Below are 18,352 nucleotides of genomic sequence, written 5' to 3' on the forward strand. Positions count from 1 at the left end.
TAAACATAAAACCAAACATTAACAAATTAATATACAGACAATAATACAAATACAAAAACAAAAATGCTCAATAGGCTGATCTACTGTCATAACATAATATAATATATTCTTAATCATAATATGGTTAGTTTCTATTAATATCAAAAGGCTGTATGCTTAATATGTAGCTCTGTTTGACACATTTTGTATTAGGGGTCCCTGCTCTATTTCTCTATTGCCTAATGGGGTCCTTGTGTTGAAAAATGTTGAAAAATCTAAAATCTTGCCTATATGCATTAACAGGTTATTCCCTTTTCTTTCACACAACAATTTACTGTACAGTGTTGCCCAATACCTCTATGTTTTTCTTGAAAGTCTAGTAAGAATTGTGTGGAAATACAACTGAAAAGTTTTTAGTTTCCTAAGAACACCCATGATGTCATCCATACTTGCAACAATCAAAATTGCACATGAAGATAAAGAATGAGAAAATAGTATTGTTTTACAATATTGTGAGCTTTGAACCTAGAAACATCAAGACAGAGAAGCTGTAGATAAAAGAGGTTTCCTTCAAACTTAACCAATTTGAGGTTTTGGCAAATCTATTGGCTCAGTTTGAAACAACTTCTCATTTCTGAAGTTGCTTCTCTTTCTTGAGGTTTCTAATTTAAAGGCTCACAATATAATAGTATAATAATGTTATTTCTGAAATCTGAGAAATTTCCCAGAAAACTGATTTATTTTGATAAACTCTGCTCTGGGCGTTGTCTGGAACAGCCTTTTCCAAGTAAGTGAAAGGGTTTTTTCCAACTAACTAACCAGGAAACATTCCACTGTCACAAGGAACCGTGAGCTTCAATAGCACTATGTTTTATCAGAAACCAATCCCATGTCTACTCATTCTGCAGAATGATAACCATCCTCACATTCTCCCTATATAAGACTCGGATAAGCAGGCAGATTTCACTCATTTATGAGCAACGAAGAGCAAGCAGATGGCAAGCAAAACTGCAAGCGCAGGCAGCAAAAGGCCCAGAGATCCCTCTACTCAGGTTAGACATTATATTTAACATTAACATCGGTTTATGATACAGTAATTGCTACAGTTAACAAGCAATGAATTATCCAATATTAACTATTCTAATTTATAATTATAGGCGCTAGAAGTACCATGTAAGAACACAGTGTATGTGCTACAATAATTTTGTTTTAAATTAAACATAACACATGATACCAATGTAGCCAAATAAATGGGCGGTACTCTCCCCTCCTTAATCGTGATCATCCAACTACGCAGGAGGTCCGAGATATTATTTTTTCTTCAAAGAACTCAGCCCCTGGCTACGATGGCATTAAGAGTATCCTCCTTAAGGAGACCATTGATCATATTATTCAACCTCTTACTTATGTAATCTCTTTATCATTCAGTCTAGAATTATTCCCCAAGCTCTTAAAATTGCAAAAGTTATTCCCATTTTTAAATCAGGTGATACAAAGGTGTTTAGCAATTATCGTCCCATATCCATTCTGCCCTGTATCTGCCCTGTAACGATTAAATAAACATTTAATTGTTAATTACATTATATACAAACATCAATATGGGTTTCGAAAAAAATATTCAACAGAACATGCATTAATACAGCTTGTAAATTATATATCAAATGCCCTTGATAATAAAAAATTTGCTCTCTGTGTTTTTCTCGATTTAAGTAAGGCTTTTGACACTGTTTCACATGATATTTTGATTTCTAAGCTTAATAGATATGGAGTGGAGGGTACTGCCTTAGTTTGGTTTCGCAATTACTTTATTAACAGAGAACAATTTGTTTATCTCAATGGTTTCTTTTCTAAAACTTCTAAAATTTCATTTGGGGTTCCTCAGGGTTCTATTCTGGGTCCTTTATTGTTTCTAATTTATATTAATGATTTATTCCTTTGTTGTGATCATTTCCTACCTATATTATTTGCAGATGACACCAATCTCATTGCAGTACACAAGGATTTTGTCACCTTGATCCAACATGTTAATGACGAGTTAAAAATATTATCAAATTGGTTTCGCACTAACAAGCTAACGCTCAATGTCAAAAAATGTAATTTTATGATATTTCACAATATTAATAAATTCTACCCCAAAGAACATGCTTGTATAGAAATTGATGGAGCTCCAGTTACTCAAGTGGCTTCAACAAAATTTCTCGGTGTCCTGATTGATGAAGGTTTAACTTGGTCCAAACATGTTGATCTAGTCTGTACAAGATCCTCTAAAATGTTAAAATATTCTAAGAATTGTTTTACCTTCAATTCACTCATCTGCTCATCTAACGCTTTACTACAGCTTTTTATTTCCCTTAATGAATTATTGTAATGTTGTCTGGGGTGCTACTTTTTCCACTTATCTCGCAAAAATTTTTAAAATTCAGAAGAAGTTCTTGCGTATGATTTCCTACTCTTCTAAATATGCTCCTTCTGCACCTCTATTTCTCAGATACAAGATTTTATCAATTGAGAAAGTCAATGTTTATTTATCATGCATATTTATTCATAAGTTTATTTATAAGAGAGACGATTTTCCACAAACATTACAACACTTCTTTACTTTTATTTCAGATACTCATATCCATCAAACAAGGCATAGAGAAATAAATCTTGTCTTACCGTTCTCTAGAACTTCAGCTCATAAAACTGACCTCAGCTTTAGGGGTCCTCAACTATGGAGTAAATTAAGTTTGTCCCTAAGATCCATGTCTTCTTTGCTTGTCTTTAAAAAACAGTTGAAAGATTTTTTGATTTTACAATGACAGTTTTTGTTATAGTACTCTGCAGTATACTATAGTTTTGCTGACCCTCATATGCTGCTCTTTACTTTTGATTCTCCTTTACTATTTCCCTTAAACATCTGTAACTTTAAGTTTCTTTCATTAGGATAATCATGCTTCTGAAAATATGTTTTTCCCCTCTCTTTTTTATTAACTTATTTGTCTGCGTGCCTTTTTTTTGTTTGTTTGTTTATTCATGTAAGTGGAGTGGAACTCTGTATAAACCCAATTGGGTTTCGTTCCCCTCCTTGTACTGTATCCATGTGATATCCATGCAGAACACATAAAATAAATAAAATAAATACTTTTTACTTGTTTATAATAGGGGTGACCCTGAATAGTTGACGATTCGATGCTTCGATAGGAGGAGCCTGATTCGATACCAATCGCACAGTCGAATATTCGCAGGGTGTTATGATTATGCTATTTTGACTACATGGGGGAGCTCAATGTCTGATTTCACATAGAACTACTGTTTTTCTCCCAATAAGTTAATATACAGCCTATTAAAATAATGCTGTAAATAAGAATCTGAAAAGAAAGAAGCTTCAAATAAATATTTTAACGTGTGAATAAATCCAACCACCCCTATAGATTTAAGTTTCACTTTCTATAATCCGAGACTGATAGAGGAGCATCTTGGCGGCAGGGATTTAAACCTTTAACACAACTCAAACTGAAACAGACAGAGTGAAAGACTGGATTTTTTCGATCATTTCGTGATTTCAAAACATTTCAGCCAGTTAATATATATATATATATATATAGTGTATATATTATTTATCTTGTATAAGATGCATTCGGTTGAGTTGTACTGCAGTAAAGCACTTCATTGTAGTAGGCTACTACGGTGATTATCTCTTAAAACAAAGCAGAACAAAAAAAAATACATAATATAAATAACAATAAAATGAAAACACAAACACATAACATCATAAAAAGAACACAATTATAATAAAACACTATGAATTTTTAGTTTAGTCGTGTTTTTCTGCACGTTGTTGCGTGAAGAACGCGCTCACAAAAGGAGTTCATTCAGAGCTGCGCAGTGTTCATGCATTCGGGGCATTTTGTGCAGGTGGCCTATAAGTCGTAATATTAATGATATATTGTATAAATAACGAAGCATATTCTATATGAGATAATTGATGAGTGAAATCCCATTGATTAAAAAGCTGCTGCGTCACTCTCCTGGTCATCTTCAGCACGCGCAGCTCAAAACAGAAATGCAGAACATTAATAACTATTGTCATACATACCATTATAATGAGAGCACTATTGTAAAATATTTTTGTTAATGGTTAGGGTTTCGCTGATGTTTAATGTTAACAATCTTTTAATCAAAATAATATTTATCCCGTTTGTATCTGCGAGGCATCCGATACACAATTTCCCTGTGTGTTAGCGTCAGTATTTATGACTATATCCTTAGTCTGGGACACCCCAGTTTATAGTTAACTAAAGCTGCTGTTGTAGAAAAGTATTAGCACCCTCTGACCGTTCACAATCCAGAATTCAGCAGCAGTGGTATACAGTTTTACCAGAGATTTACCATAAGAAGAATACAGTAACTTGGCACCTTTCTATCCTGTTCTTTCAATGACCAAAATCGCTTGCATTCTCACTAAAACAAGTGTGTTGTGTCTCTTCATCAGGGTTTAAAAGTCAAGTTTTTGATCAATATACCTCTGAAGGTGGATTCAGAGGATGAGGCACAGAAGACGTGTGGTTATCTACTCAACGCTCTAATTGCAGGCTTTAGGGAAGAGGATACGAAAGGCAAAGAGGGGCTTGAAGACATAGCTGTGATTTTTGGCATGAATGGAAAACACACCCCAGAGCTAGTTCTTGTCCTGAAGAAGCTCGAGATCTTGAAGTACAAATGTAAAGTCAAGCATCTTATAATCACGTACACCTGGGGAAGCGGTGGAACGATAGCACAACATGCGACTGAGCCACCGTACCAGGATATTCGAGAGCATCTGAAAAACAATCCTGCTACAACAAAACTTGTGGAGGAGTTGAGGGGGAACGATCAAAGTTGTCTGGTTTACTTCAGTTTCGTTGATAGTGACACTTTAAACTTCAACTTCATCTACAGTGAATACTTGCAAATTGTGAGAGAGGAGTGTAAAAAAGACAAAATCCCACCGACCGTGATGTCGACTGGTTACGAGTTCCACAGAGGCAGTGATCTTCACATTGCGAGTTGGCTGGACCGCATGGTTCGTATAGCCGTGGCAGAGGTGGATCCCCTCTTTGTGTACTACCCAGAACCTAACTTCTGCGTTCTAGTGCGTGACAATCTCAACGCCATAGAGGAGAGTTTCATTGACAGAAGAAGAAAGAAAATGGAGTCAGCCGTTCTGATGAGCCGGGTCAAGAAACGTGACCATTTCAAAGCGGTGTTTTCTGACAGAAACCCCATCATCATCATTGCTCCGGACAGATTTAATCTAAGTGGTAACGGCCTGATAACCGGACAGTCAACTCTGATTGGGAGGAATTTGGCAATAGGTGCGAACTGTAATAAGGTGCTCACACATGAAAGCACAATGAAAGGGATTGCTGGAAAAAACAGAGGGTTCATCATTCGGTTATTTAACTGTAAAAGCGATAAGGAATTCGAAGAGATGAGTAAGGAAAATCCATTCAACAAAGACGGAAAAGACGCCACAATACTAATCAATGCTATTAGAGAAGCAAGAGAATACAAAAACTTTGTTTATGACTTTGACAAGAAACTCCCTGAAGATAATTAAAGTCCATTTAAATCTGAGTAGCGTGCCGCGGACCTTTTCTGATTGCAAAATGATCCACGTAAATTACAGACAACTGCTGGTTTTTATGTTCGATGCATCTATACTGTACACTTATGTGACTTTAAACATTTAAATTACATGGTTAATGTTGATTTATTATCTAATCTAACAACATAGTTTACTCCATACTGAAATCATAACATAAACTCACTAACAGTACAATGTGAAATAATATTCACATGTTGGCTTTGAGACTGGATTTAGCTGTAATTTAAATCTAAATCATTCCCCTCTTTATCCATGTCATTGTTATAGTTTAGTACAGTACAGTAAGATCACTGATAAAAATACAGAGGAGTAATCATTTTAAACTTTAACCTGAATACTCTTTAGGTGGATTTTGCATGTAATTATTTTATATTTAATAATCACTAGTGTGCATGCTAACATGAAACAGTTCACTTATTTTACTCCATGTTTTTGACTGTGAATCGTAATCAGGAAAAGTCACAATAATTAGGGCCTGTTTTATGTAAATAATATGCAAATGTATGCAAATGAAGATACATTTTGATGTTGTTTTCATGGACTGTACTCCCCATGATCCTCCCTGGCACTTAGTATAGGAAATTATGATCCGCACTCAGGAGAACAGGATACTTTTTGCGTTTTATTTTATATTCATCACTGATCCGAAACGTTTGTGCCTTTTCCTTTAAAGACTTACTCGCTGATCTATCTGATCTGATTCTGAAAGATTTTTCCCCTTTGAAATCAATTTCTTCAGGGCTTAAAATATTCTAGCTTGAATGTAACTTTACACCCTTCCTTAATTTAGTATACACAGATCTGTGATGTGTTTTATGTGTTGTTCTCTACAACGTCAGACACATATATGAATTGGTTTGGTTTGGTTATACTGAATGGTTTCAGCTCTCTGCCTTGTAAACGACTCCTAATTAATGTCATTAATAAAAAGATAAGCAGTCATCGTTCATATTCTTTAATTTAGAACAGCGAGCTGCAGGAAAAGCTTACATTTCCAAAAACCTGCAGTACTCCAGAAAGAAAAAGTGTGTACGTCTGCTCAGACCCTGATGTGACACTAAGCACTTTTCCATGTCAGAGAGGTTTTACAAATATGATTTAAGCGCACACACACCCATCCTGATCAGTGGTCCTGTGTTGTACGACAGTCACAGATTCAGCATGTTTAATGACTGAAAACAAGCTCTGACAGGTAACACACCAATCCAACAAAACTTGGCACTTCCTGACAGCAACAGACACTTTGTCATGTAGATACAGTAACCAATGCTCAGTGGGAAAGGGGTAACAATTCTTGATATTTTTGATGGTGAAGTCATGAAAGGGCACATTCAAAACAAAACAATTCTAACATTACTGTGGAGCTGTGAGATGATTTGAAGACAGGAATCCATCAATGTTCATCTAACTATCAATGAGCTGCCACCAGTTGTGAGAAAATAACATATCCTGTTGTCATCACTTTGGTTTGGCAAGTCAAAGCCTGTCAGACATTTTTAAAAGCCATTGACCCTAACACAGATCAAGCTGGAGGTGGTCCGATAGCATCACCACCATGACACAGCACTGAGTTCCCTCTAAAAGAATTTCACTTGTATACAGATACAGATCAAATACAGATCACCTCTACTCTTTTAGGAGGAAGACAAATGTCTTTCTCTGCCTCGCTGAGCATTATGAAATATTTCACAAATCACAATAGCTGATCTGAGTCTAGTACGACACTTTGGAAGGACAGTTTATTTTACAGTATGAACAGTTTGTAACATGCGTCTGGGAATGCTGTGTGCTCCAGGATCACTTTTTCACATCAGCAAGTTTTCAGCATTTTATTACATTTGTAACAAGCATTTATACACACTGACCATATAGTGATTTTTCATTCGAACATCTAAAAGTCAATAACAATATAAACGTATTATTACTGCTCTATACTGCTCCCTTTTTATTTTTCACCTTTTTGTCTATTTGATCAACTCCATATGTTTAGTCCTTTATCTCTGTCCCATTTTCCCTGTTGATTATATGATAATGAGTGATTATCTCATTTTAAGAATGAAATAGGAACAATGGCAAATTTTCAGAAAATGTGATCAGTTACAAGTACAAAGCCATTCACCAGAATCATGCAGATCAGTAACAAAACATTGTGTTTTATACATGTGTGAAAAATGGAGATTCATTTCACTGATTATGAAGAATTGTGATTATAAAATCAGTACACATTTTTAATGATTTCACAGTGTTTATAACTTTTAATCAGAGAGGAGCTTGAAGCATGTTCCTGTTCTACACTACAGAGCAATACTGAAGAGAAGCTCAACATTTGTTTTTAGATTTTATTCCTGTTGCATATTTTTGCAACCCAACACAATATTCTTATGTTTGACTTCAATTCACGTTTTGTGGAATAACCCATATTCTAAAAACTCAAAAACCAAAAACACACACATAATAAAACAACATTCACACAAAAACCCACAAAAACAAAAAAAAACCACAATATTTTTTTTTTTCCAACAGAACACAGTATTTCTAGAAACTTTTACTGATTTTGAATTTGAAATGCTTAATTTATGGTCCTTTAAAAAAAATGCTTAAAATGACCAAACTGATCTACCAACAAAACAATATATCTTCACTTGCTAATTTTTTATTAAAAAAAATAAATAAATTGTGCAGTGAATGCAATTTCAGAGATTAATAAAATCCTGCTTTCTATAGCCATCATCTTCATCACCATCATCAGGCACTGAAGATAAATTGTTCGCTAACACTAACACTGCAGAGTACAGCCAGGTTCTGCAGGGGCTACAGTGTCCTCGTGCTGGTCCTGAGTCACCCACTCGTCCAGACGCTCACACTGGTTCTGATCCAGGATTCCCCTGCGGCTGTACTCTGACACCAGGTTTCTGTATCCTGCTTTGTAGTAGCCTCGGATATCTTCATCGGACAAAATGTGGCACTGAAAGGGAATGCTTTCACCTGGAATTACACACAAGCATATTGTTTAGTGCAGCAACACTGCAGCTCTTTCACTCTTAGACTATCAGTTCTGTCACGCATGCTTTATATTTTATATATTGTGTATATTGTTTAAAGGACAATAAAACTCTTTAATCTCTCTAATCTAATTCGTCAAAGATTAAATTTTCACCATAAAAACGATTACACAAGCTTTCAATCTGTTTATTATTAGTGGAGTGTCTGCTGTGCACAAGCTGTTCTATGCAGTCAGAGCTACCGTCATTAATACAGTTTTTTTTTTTTTATTAAAATAATCAACAGGAGCATGGAAAAACAACCATAATATTCCAGTAACTGCTGCATTACCGTGTCTACTACAAACACCCTGACAATCACAGTATCTGCTGGAGGGTAGATCATGTGTTTCGCAGGATGAGTTTCTTACCTAGAGCTTCTCTCAGCTTTTGTGAGGTGAGCGGGTGTTACGGTCAACTCAAAACTGCAACAAAAACGACGAAGACCAAACCAAAAACGTATAATGAAGAATATTTTTTATTACATAATTCTAGGGGTTTACATTTAAAATTAACACATCAATTTAATTACTGACGACAGATCCACAAACAACGCGCGATCAAGTGGCAGCATGGGATGATGTCACCTCCCACGTGCCTCGACCCACGTCTCAGAAGCACTTTTATTCGTACGTCCCGATCTATAACAGGTGTTGTTCATTACGCCATCACCTAGAAGAAATCACAAGAGAAAACAAGAAAAAGCAAAAAAACCCCCACACACCCTTACACCATAACACCTCCCCCTTTAAGATAGAGGATCCTTGTAAAGGACCTATATTAATCAGAAAAAAATAAGGGTTACAATGTACCAGATGTTCTCAAAAAGGCCTCACTTGTAACTGGAACCACGGCAACTCTCGGCACCTACGAAAACAAGTCAGTCACAGTCATACAAGTTTTTAAATCAGGTATCCAGATTCTCACATGGAGCCCGAGACAAGGCATCGGCCAACACATTCTCGACACCCCTTATGTGTCGAATCTCTAATGGATAAGGCTGCAGAAAAAGAGACCAGCGTATAAGGCGCTGATTTGGGCTCTGCAAAGAATGTAAAAAGGTAAGTGGATTGTGGTCTGAAAACACCAGAATCGGAAGAGTGCCACTTGTCAAATAAACTTCAAAAAACTGCAAAGCCCAGATCAATGCCAATGCCTCCTTTTCAATAGTAGAATAATGCAACTGGTGAGCCCTAAACTTCCTGGAGAAATAACAAACTGGTCTTTCTATTCCATGTTCATCAGTTTGTAATAAGACAGCTCCGGCCCCAACTTGACTGGCATCAACCTGAATCTGGAACGGGTATCCAATCCGAGGCGCAGCCAAAACAGGTGCCGTACTAAGCAACAGTTTGACATTGTCAAATGCTTGTTTACATTGCAAGGACCACTCAAATTTCACACTCTTCTTCAATAAATCGGTCAGGGGGGCTACCACCGAAGAAAAATTTGAACAAAAAACTCCTGTAATAGCCCACCATTCCCAAAAACCGCATAAGCTCTCGTTTTGTATTTGGTGGCGGAAAATTATCTATTGCCAGTACCTAAGCTCGCACAGGACGTACATTTCCCTGCCCAACTACTTTCCCCAAATAAGTCACAGTTGCCTTGGCCAACTCACACTTGGCCAAGTTGACTGTGAGCTTAGGCTTCAGCTAATCGCTCAAAAAGTGCTCGAATACGTACAATGTGTTGTTCCCATGAATCACTATACACAACCACATCATCTAAATAAACAGCACATCCATCCAAACCAGAAGTTACACGGTTCATTAAGCGTTGGAAAGTAGCTGGTGCATTTCTAAGGCCAAAACTCATTACTGAATAAGAATATAGTCCAGAAGGAGTAATAAATGAAGCAATCTCCTGTGCACGAGTGGTTAAAGGCACTTGCCAATATCCTTTGAGTAAATCAAATTTACTAACATACAGAGCAGAGCCAACCGCATCTACACAATCTTCCATCCTGGGCAAAGGGAACGAATCTGGTTTTGTAATATTGTTAAGCTTCCGATAGTCAGTACAGAATCGGTACGTACCATCTGGCTTTCCCACCAATAAAACAAGGTGATGCCCAACTTGAAAAAAAAGGTTTAGCGATGTTATTCTCAATCATGTATTTTATTTCAGACTCAAGATGGCGTTGTTTTTCCAAAGAAACCCGATAAAAATGCTGGCGTATTGGCTTGGCGTCACCAACATCTATATCATGTTCTATCACATTAGTACGAGAAGGAGAATCTGAAAACAACATAGGAAAATCTGAAATTAAAGAAGACAATTCATCTCTCTGCTTAAAAGGCAACTGTTTAACAAACTCATCCAGTTTCTTTAAGGTTTCAGAATTGTTAAGCCGAGGCTGTAAAATACCATCCTCGGGTACCTTAACATCCTCAGCCATTTCAGTCACAGAAGATGCTATGGCCACAACAGCTGGAGCCTTTAATAAATTTACATGGCACAGCTGTGAATGTCGCTTCCGCTCAGGAGTTGAAATCAAATAATTCTGCTCTGAAACTTGACGTACAACTGTATAGGGACCCAAAAACTTTGCAGAAAATGGAGAGGTAGGAAGAGGCAACAGAGCTAACACCTGGTCACTGTGTTCCTATCAAACAACCGCTTCATCTTCTTTTGCTTATTCAGCAAATTTTCTTTAGCCATTTGACCAGCCAAAAATAACCGACGCCTGAAACCCTCTACATATTGTAGCAAACCCTGAGGTGGGTCAGATACTTCCTTTAATCCATCATGAAGTAAAGCCAATGGTCCACGCACTTTATGACCAAAGACTAACTGGTTGGGACTAAAACCCAGACTATCCTGAACCACCTCACGAGCTGCCAACATTAACCAGGGCAACCCCTCCTCCCAATCACCCTTTAACTCCACACAATAAGCCCGCAGCAACGACTTCAAAGTTTGGTGGAAGCGTTCCAAAGCCCCTTGACTTTGTGGATGGTAAGCACTAGACTGATTTTGCTTCACACCAAGTTGCTGCAACACTTCCTTAAACATATGCGAAGTAAAATTGGATCCCTGGTCACTTTGAATAACTCTTGGAATCCCAAACACAGAAATAAACTGTGTCATAGCTTTAACAATAGCACGGGTAGTGATTGAACGAAGCGGATAGGCAGCTGGCTATCTAGTGTTCTGGCACATTACAGTAAGAAGATATGCACTTCCTGACTTAGATGGAGGTAATGGACCCACACAGTCTATAATCAGATGTTGAAACGGTGTATCAATTACAGGTATGGGATATAACGGTGCCGGTTTAAGGCACTGATTTGGCTTCCCCGTAAGCTGACAGGTTGAACAGGTTTTAATAAACCTCCTTACATCTTTCTTTAACTGTGGCCAATAAAAATAACGCAACAAATGATTGTACGTTTTATTAACCCCAAGATGCCCCACAAGATCTCCATGTGCCCAACGCAACACAGTATCTCGAAGAGACATTGGCACAACAACCTGTTCATAAGGCTCACCTATGGGTACTTCCCTACCAGATAGCCATTTTCTTAACAGGAGGCCATCCTCAACAAAACAACCACTCATTGCACTCGCTACCTCTTCCGGAGCTAGCACTTCAGAAAACATTTCTTTCAGACTGGGGTCCTCCCTTTGTGCCACCACCAACTCCTGACGAGAGACTGTAGGGAAAAGAAGAGAAAGATTAGGAAACACTTTCCTTATATCCCTAATCTGTCTAGGTTCCTTATCCTGATTTTCGACAACATTTTTACTCATTGCCCGAGTAACAGCCCACGTTATGAACACATCAGGAAACTGTTTATCAACATCCACCTGTTCAAGTAAAGAAGGAGAATCTGTTACAATAGGTGGGGGTGGTACATCCCTCCATACACGACCTCCAGCCAAATTATTTCCCAAGATTACAGCGATGCCCTCCACTGGTAAAGAGGGTCGCACACCTACTACAACTTGACCAGTTATCAATTCAGATTCAAGTACCATAGTGTGCAAAGGTACAGACAAAACTTGTAAACCAATTCCTTTTATCAATACCTCACTCCCAGTACTGGAACTCTCTGAAAATGGTAATACGGACTCCAAAATAAATGTCTCTGAAGCACCAGTATCCCTAAGGATTTTAACTGGAATTTTCTCATCACTCCCAACCAGAGACACAGAACCATCAGTAATAAAAGGAGCATAACTCAACTTTTCATCACTACACAACACCAAATTACCTTGAGCAGTATTTACACTCAACCCCCTCAACTACTTTAGTAACCGAGGAAGCAGCAAGAGCAGGTTTTAGATCAGATTTAGTACGGTTCATTCTTTGCCTTAAGGGCTGGACAATCTTTTTTCCAATGTCCCTTATTTAAGCAATAAGCACACTGATCACTCTTGTCACCAAAAGCTCTTAACTTTTTCTCAGCTTTTACATTAGCAGGCAAAGATGGAACCTCCACTGAAACATTGTCCACAGAGCTATTTGGACGACGCCAATTAGTTCTTTTTACATCTTTATGGGTCAACACATATTCATCGGCTAAAACAGCAGCAGCCCCTGCACTCTGAACGTTTCGCTCTGTTAAATAAACAGACAAATTTTCTGGCAAAGTATTTCTAAACTGTTCCAACAACAACAACTCACAAAGAGAATCAAAATCCTCTACCTGTGAGACTGAGCGCCAACGATCAAATTGAATCCTTAGCTCCCTTGCAAACTCAGTAAATGTTTGTTGTGCCCCTTTTCTTAAAGCTCGAAATCGTTGCCTATAGGCCTCTGGAACCAACTCATAGGCTTTTAGCACAGTTTCTTTCACTTTACTATAAATCTGACTGTCCCCAGCCAACATTCTATCATGGGGCCCATGTGGGCCCCATATGGGCCGTAAATATGGGGCCTACATGGGTTTGTCCATGGGTTCCATGTGGGCCCCATCTGAATTAGCCCATATGAATCTCATATGGGGCCTGACTGGGGCTAATGTGGGGCCCAACTGGGCAACACACATAAGACCCATATTGGTCCCACTTATGACCCAGCCAACAAAACAAAGGTGGGGCCTGACTGGGGCTAACGTGGGGCCCAACTGGGCAACACACATAAGACCCATATTGGTCCCACTTATGACCCAGCCAACAAAGCAAATGTGGGGCCAATGTGGGCCCCATATGGGCTGTAAAACATGGGCCCTAGATGGGTTTGTCCGCGGGTTCCATGTGGGCCCTGTATGAATTAGCCCATATAAATCTCATATAGAACCTAAGTGGGGCCCAACTGGGCAACATTCATAATCATATGTCTGCTTACAATATACATCTGCTTGAATATTCCACTGTTCATTTATCTACAAAATCACAAAACATTAAAATGCGCAATTAAAAAAAAAAATCAGATATTAAAATGTAAAAGTTCAGTATATCAAATACTTTATTATAATTCAGACATTTTCAGTAAAACTTCAAGTTTTTGTAAAATGTTAAACACCAAGATTAGCTGTTTATTTTAAAACATGTTGATACTATCCCAACAGATGGTTTTACATAACCAAACTTATGTAATATTAAAAAATATTACTAATAAAAACATGAAAACAGTCAAGAAATGAAAACTTTGACATTACGTACCCTCATGTTACTCCAAACCCATAACAATAGGGATGTTAATTTCGGTTATTTTTCCAAACCGACAACCGACGCTCGTTAACCGATTATTAACCATTAACCAACAATATTATTTTAAATTAGAATTGAATTAAATTAGAAGTGTCTGTGACCCATTAAAAATACTAACATTTGTTTCCCCGGGGAATTATTTTTACATGCGCAAAAAGCAACAAACAACTGAACATGAGGATTCACATGGTCTTCACATCACACATCGCTTCGCTTCTGCGAGCAGAGAAAAACATAACAAAGCTAGGCTATATATAGCAAATAAACAGGCCTATACGAGAAATATATTTTTACTTGAATAATAAATTATGAAAATGAATGAAAAATGCAGAGTTTGGTTCATTTTTGTGCTGCGCGAAAGGAAATGGACAGCAGAAAGCGACATCCTATTTTTCTTTAGGCTTATTTTACGCACAAAGATTTGCTTTTAATTGTGAATGTACACAAATAAAGGCAAACCGTTTACAGTTCTGATTATCTTTATGACTAAAAGGAAAAGTTGCTTCCACTGTTAGAAGGGAAAAACTCAAGTGATTGTGCTGGTGCAGCATGCGTGCACAAAGTTAAGCTTTGCTACTTTGACAATGCAGCCTGTATATTATCATAATAAAATACAGTCAGTCAAACATATGGGGAAAAAAAAACACACTGCTCAGTTAAAATATGTAATAAAATCTGTGCTGTTAATTGTTATCACCGCACCGCCATGATGTTATGCAAAACATTTTGTTTTACGTGGATATTGTAACGTGAGTGAAGTAGGCTTTAATGAATAATAATTTGGCATTCAAATACATCGCGAATACGGAAATATTTGATTTTGTGTCAAATGAGAGACCCAACACTGGTTTCAGTTTCGTTTTGGTTTGTCATTAATGTTGCTATAACCTTTTATAGGCTATTTTTTTTTATCATTGTTCTTTTTTAAATAGGCTATTGTTAATTGAAAGGATTTGTTGTGGATTGAGGGGAACTAAAATAGCATAACTATGTTTACAGTGTTTATTATAATGTTTGTAAACATTAACCGTCGCATTAGGCCTCTTTCTGAATGAAATAATAAAATACGACTTATTAATAGGCTACAGCGACTTATGTTTTTTTCCCTTTAAAAAAACAAAAAACTTTATACGTGTAGTGTAGCCTATTTTAACAATGCAGCAAACCTTTTTAAATATTTTGAAAAATTACTGAAAATAAATAAATAAATGACTTCTTAGACCATTTAACTGATTGTATCAATCGGTCAAAATTCTTAACGGTCGGTTAATGGTTAACCGGTTAAAATGAACATCCCTAAAAACCCATAAGAAATTAATTAATTTTTGGAACAAAACGACACTGGGAACAAAAACCTGGGAAATTTCTGTTGCTTCATTGAAAGTCCTGTTCACCCAAACCTCCGATGCTTCCAAACAGTAATAATAAGATGAAAAAAAAAACTTAAATAGAGCTTTTTAATTCAAGTTGTGTGAAAAAGTCAAGAATATACTTTCAATGGAGTGACAGAAATGTCTTAATTTCATTAAAAACATAATTTGTGTTTCAGAGATGAATGAAGGTCTTATGGGTTTAAAGAAGGGGTGTCAAAATCCTGGAGGGCCACAGCCCTGCAGATTTTAGTTTCCAACCCTGTTCCAACACACATAACATCTAGTTTTCAAATAAACCTGAAGGATTTGATTAGCTGGATCAGGTACTTTTAATTAGGGCTGGAGCCAAGCTCTGCTGGGCTTTGGCCCTCAGGATCAGAGTTTGACACCCTTGGTTTAAATCACCAGAACAGATAGAATAGATTTTTACATTTTGGATGGATGATCCCTTTTAAGAAACCCTTTTAAGATGACAACATAAAACACAAAAACTCTGTTTAACTTACAATACAGCATTAAAATACTTGGACTCATAACAATTTGTACAGATGGACACAAAATTGATCAAATACCTGAAGACTGCTTAGTAGGGCTGTGCGATTTGGGGAAAATATCTAATTGCGATATTTTTTGACTGATATTGCGATTGCGATTTGATTTGCAAAGTCAAGCTTCAGCTTAATATTGTCAATAGTGTGCAGCACAGTATAAGTATCGTTACCCTGCTGAAAAAAACAAAACAAAAAACATTAGAAACCATCATAGAAATTCTTATGGTTTCCAATAAAACAATTACAAAATTCCTTTTTGTAGTGTTTTGGGCATTATTCCAATAGGAATTACTGTTGTTCTATTGTTGCCCATCTGCCAAATTACATTCAACCAATGGAATCTATCAAAAAACAGTAGACACTACTTAAATCCATTACATTTTCTATTGTAATTTGTGAGGGGTTCTATTTGGGTTTTTTTCAGCAGGGAATATTGGTATTGTTATTGGTAATGCTATTACTACTAAGAATTTACTTAATTACCGAATTTCACAGGAAAGATTAGTTTATTTTGTGTAAATAAAGAACTGTATTACTTTAGGTAATTATTCAAGTATTTAATAGGTTACATAGGATGATTTATTCATTTTTAAGTATCTGGGATTTTTTGTGGAAAATGTGCTGAATGTTTAATTTCATCCAAGTGAAATTAGCAAAGCAGTTAGACTGAATTTACACTTGTTTTAGATGCGACCAGGCATGAGTTGACACAGGTTGTGCGTGTGCGTCAAGCCTCGTCCACAATGCCAGATGTGCGCTCGTATAACCAAACGATCGCGATTCGCTTAATCGCACAGCCCTACTGCTGTGACCTTTTCTATGCCTTTCTGGTTCAGTCTTGGTCGTTGCATTCTACTTCAGTCCACCTATAAAAACAAAAGTTTACACACATAATTTACATTTAGTCATTAAGCAGACACTTTTATCCAAAGCGACTTACAAATGAGGACATATAATCATCTGAAATGTCCAGCTACATACTTGGGTTCCATTTTATTTTATAGTGTACTTCTCACAGTGTAGCTGTACATATAACTACTCAGTAATGTTAATTAACAACATTTTATTTACTATAGGGTTAAAATATTAGTTCACCCCAAAATGAAAACGGTCATTTACTCACCCTCATGTTGTTCCACAGCCATAAAACTTGTTTGTCTTCTAAACACAATTGAAGATATTTTTAATGAAATCTGAGAGATTTCTGTTCCTCCATTGGAATATATATAAGTATATGATGAACGTTTTCATTTTGGGGTGAACTAAATTAATGCACATTTTTATAATAAGTACATGTAAAATGGAGGCTTTAAAAAATTAGGGAGGTCTGGGGGGTGGGGGGTCCCCTACAAATACAACTCTCATTATATACACTATAAACAAAACATATAATCAAATTTGTTAAAACTTTACTATAGTTAGGGGTGAATAATTTTATCAGCTGTTTATTGTTAATGCAACAATACATATTACTGTTATAGTTTTTATTAATAGCCATTGCTATACAGCTGATAACATTGTCTAGTGCTCTTATGAATAGTGAAAACTCTAACTTACTATACTGAATGACATAGCATAGACTTCTTCATGGCTAGTGTTTGCGTATTTCATTTCATTCTAACCTGTTGTACAGATCTGTGTACTAGTATTAAATGCTACTGTTTTGACAATTTGATGATGTTTTTAACCGATTGTGTGTCCCGTCAGCAAACTTGACCCTGGGTTTTTTGATTACTGTCAGTTTAAGATGCAGTGTTGCTATATTGTTTTTTTAACTAACCAAAAACCGAAAAATAAATAAAATAAACATAAATTATGTCAAATCTTTTGCAATTAAGATAATACAAATATATTGCTGAACCTAAACTGCAACTTCCCACTTCATTAACTTTCTAAAGTGTCAAATTAAGTGGAAAAGTCAAGTCTAAAAACACGTATAATAGCTGAATCTGGCAACACGGGGGCTGCGCCAGCGCCCTCCCTTACAACTCTCACAAGAGCTCGCTTTTGAACATGAAAAGCTTAAAGAATGGAGGTCTCAAAACTGTTTGAAATCCACCCTACTAGCCGCTTTTAGGAGCTAGTTATGTCAGATACCTTAAAAACTCAGTATTTTGC

General features: G+C 36.7%; 1 protein-coding gene across 1 annotated transcript; it reads left to right on the forward strand.

Annotated features, from left to right (window-relative positions):
* The first annotated feature begins 385 nt into the window (after positions 1-385).
* Positions 386-6,510, forward strand: LOC122137158. The gene is made up of 2 exons (XM_042722851.1): positions 386-1,031; positions 4,454-6,510. The coding sequence occupies exons 1-2, from the start codon at positions 975-977 to the stop codon at positions 5,558-5,560; spliced, it is 1,164 nt and encodes a 387-aa protein (XP_042578785.1). The 5' UTR covers positions 386-974; the 3' UTR covers positions 5,561-6,510.
* Positions 6,511-18,352: the final 11,842 nt, after the last annotated feature.

This window comes from Cyprinus carpio, chromosome B4, assembly GCF_018340385.1.
Source record: "Cyprinus carpio isolate SPL01 chromosome B4, ASM1834038v1, whole genome shotgun sequence".
Lineage (NCBI taxonomy): Eukaryota > Metazoa > Chordata > Actinopteri > Cypriniformes > Cyprinidae > Cyprinus > Cyprinus carpio.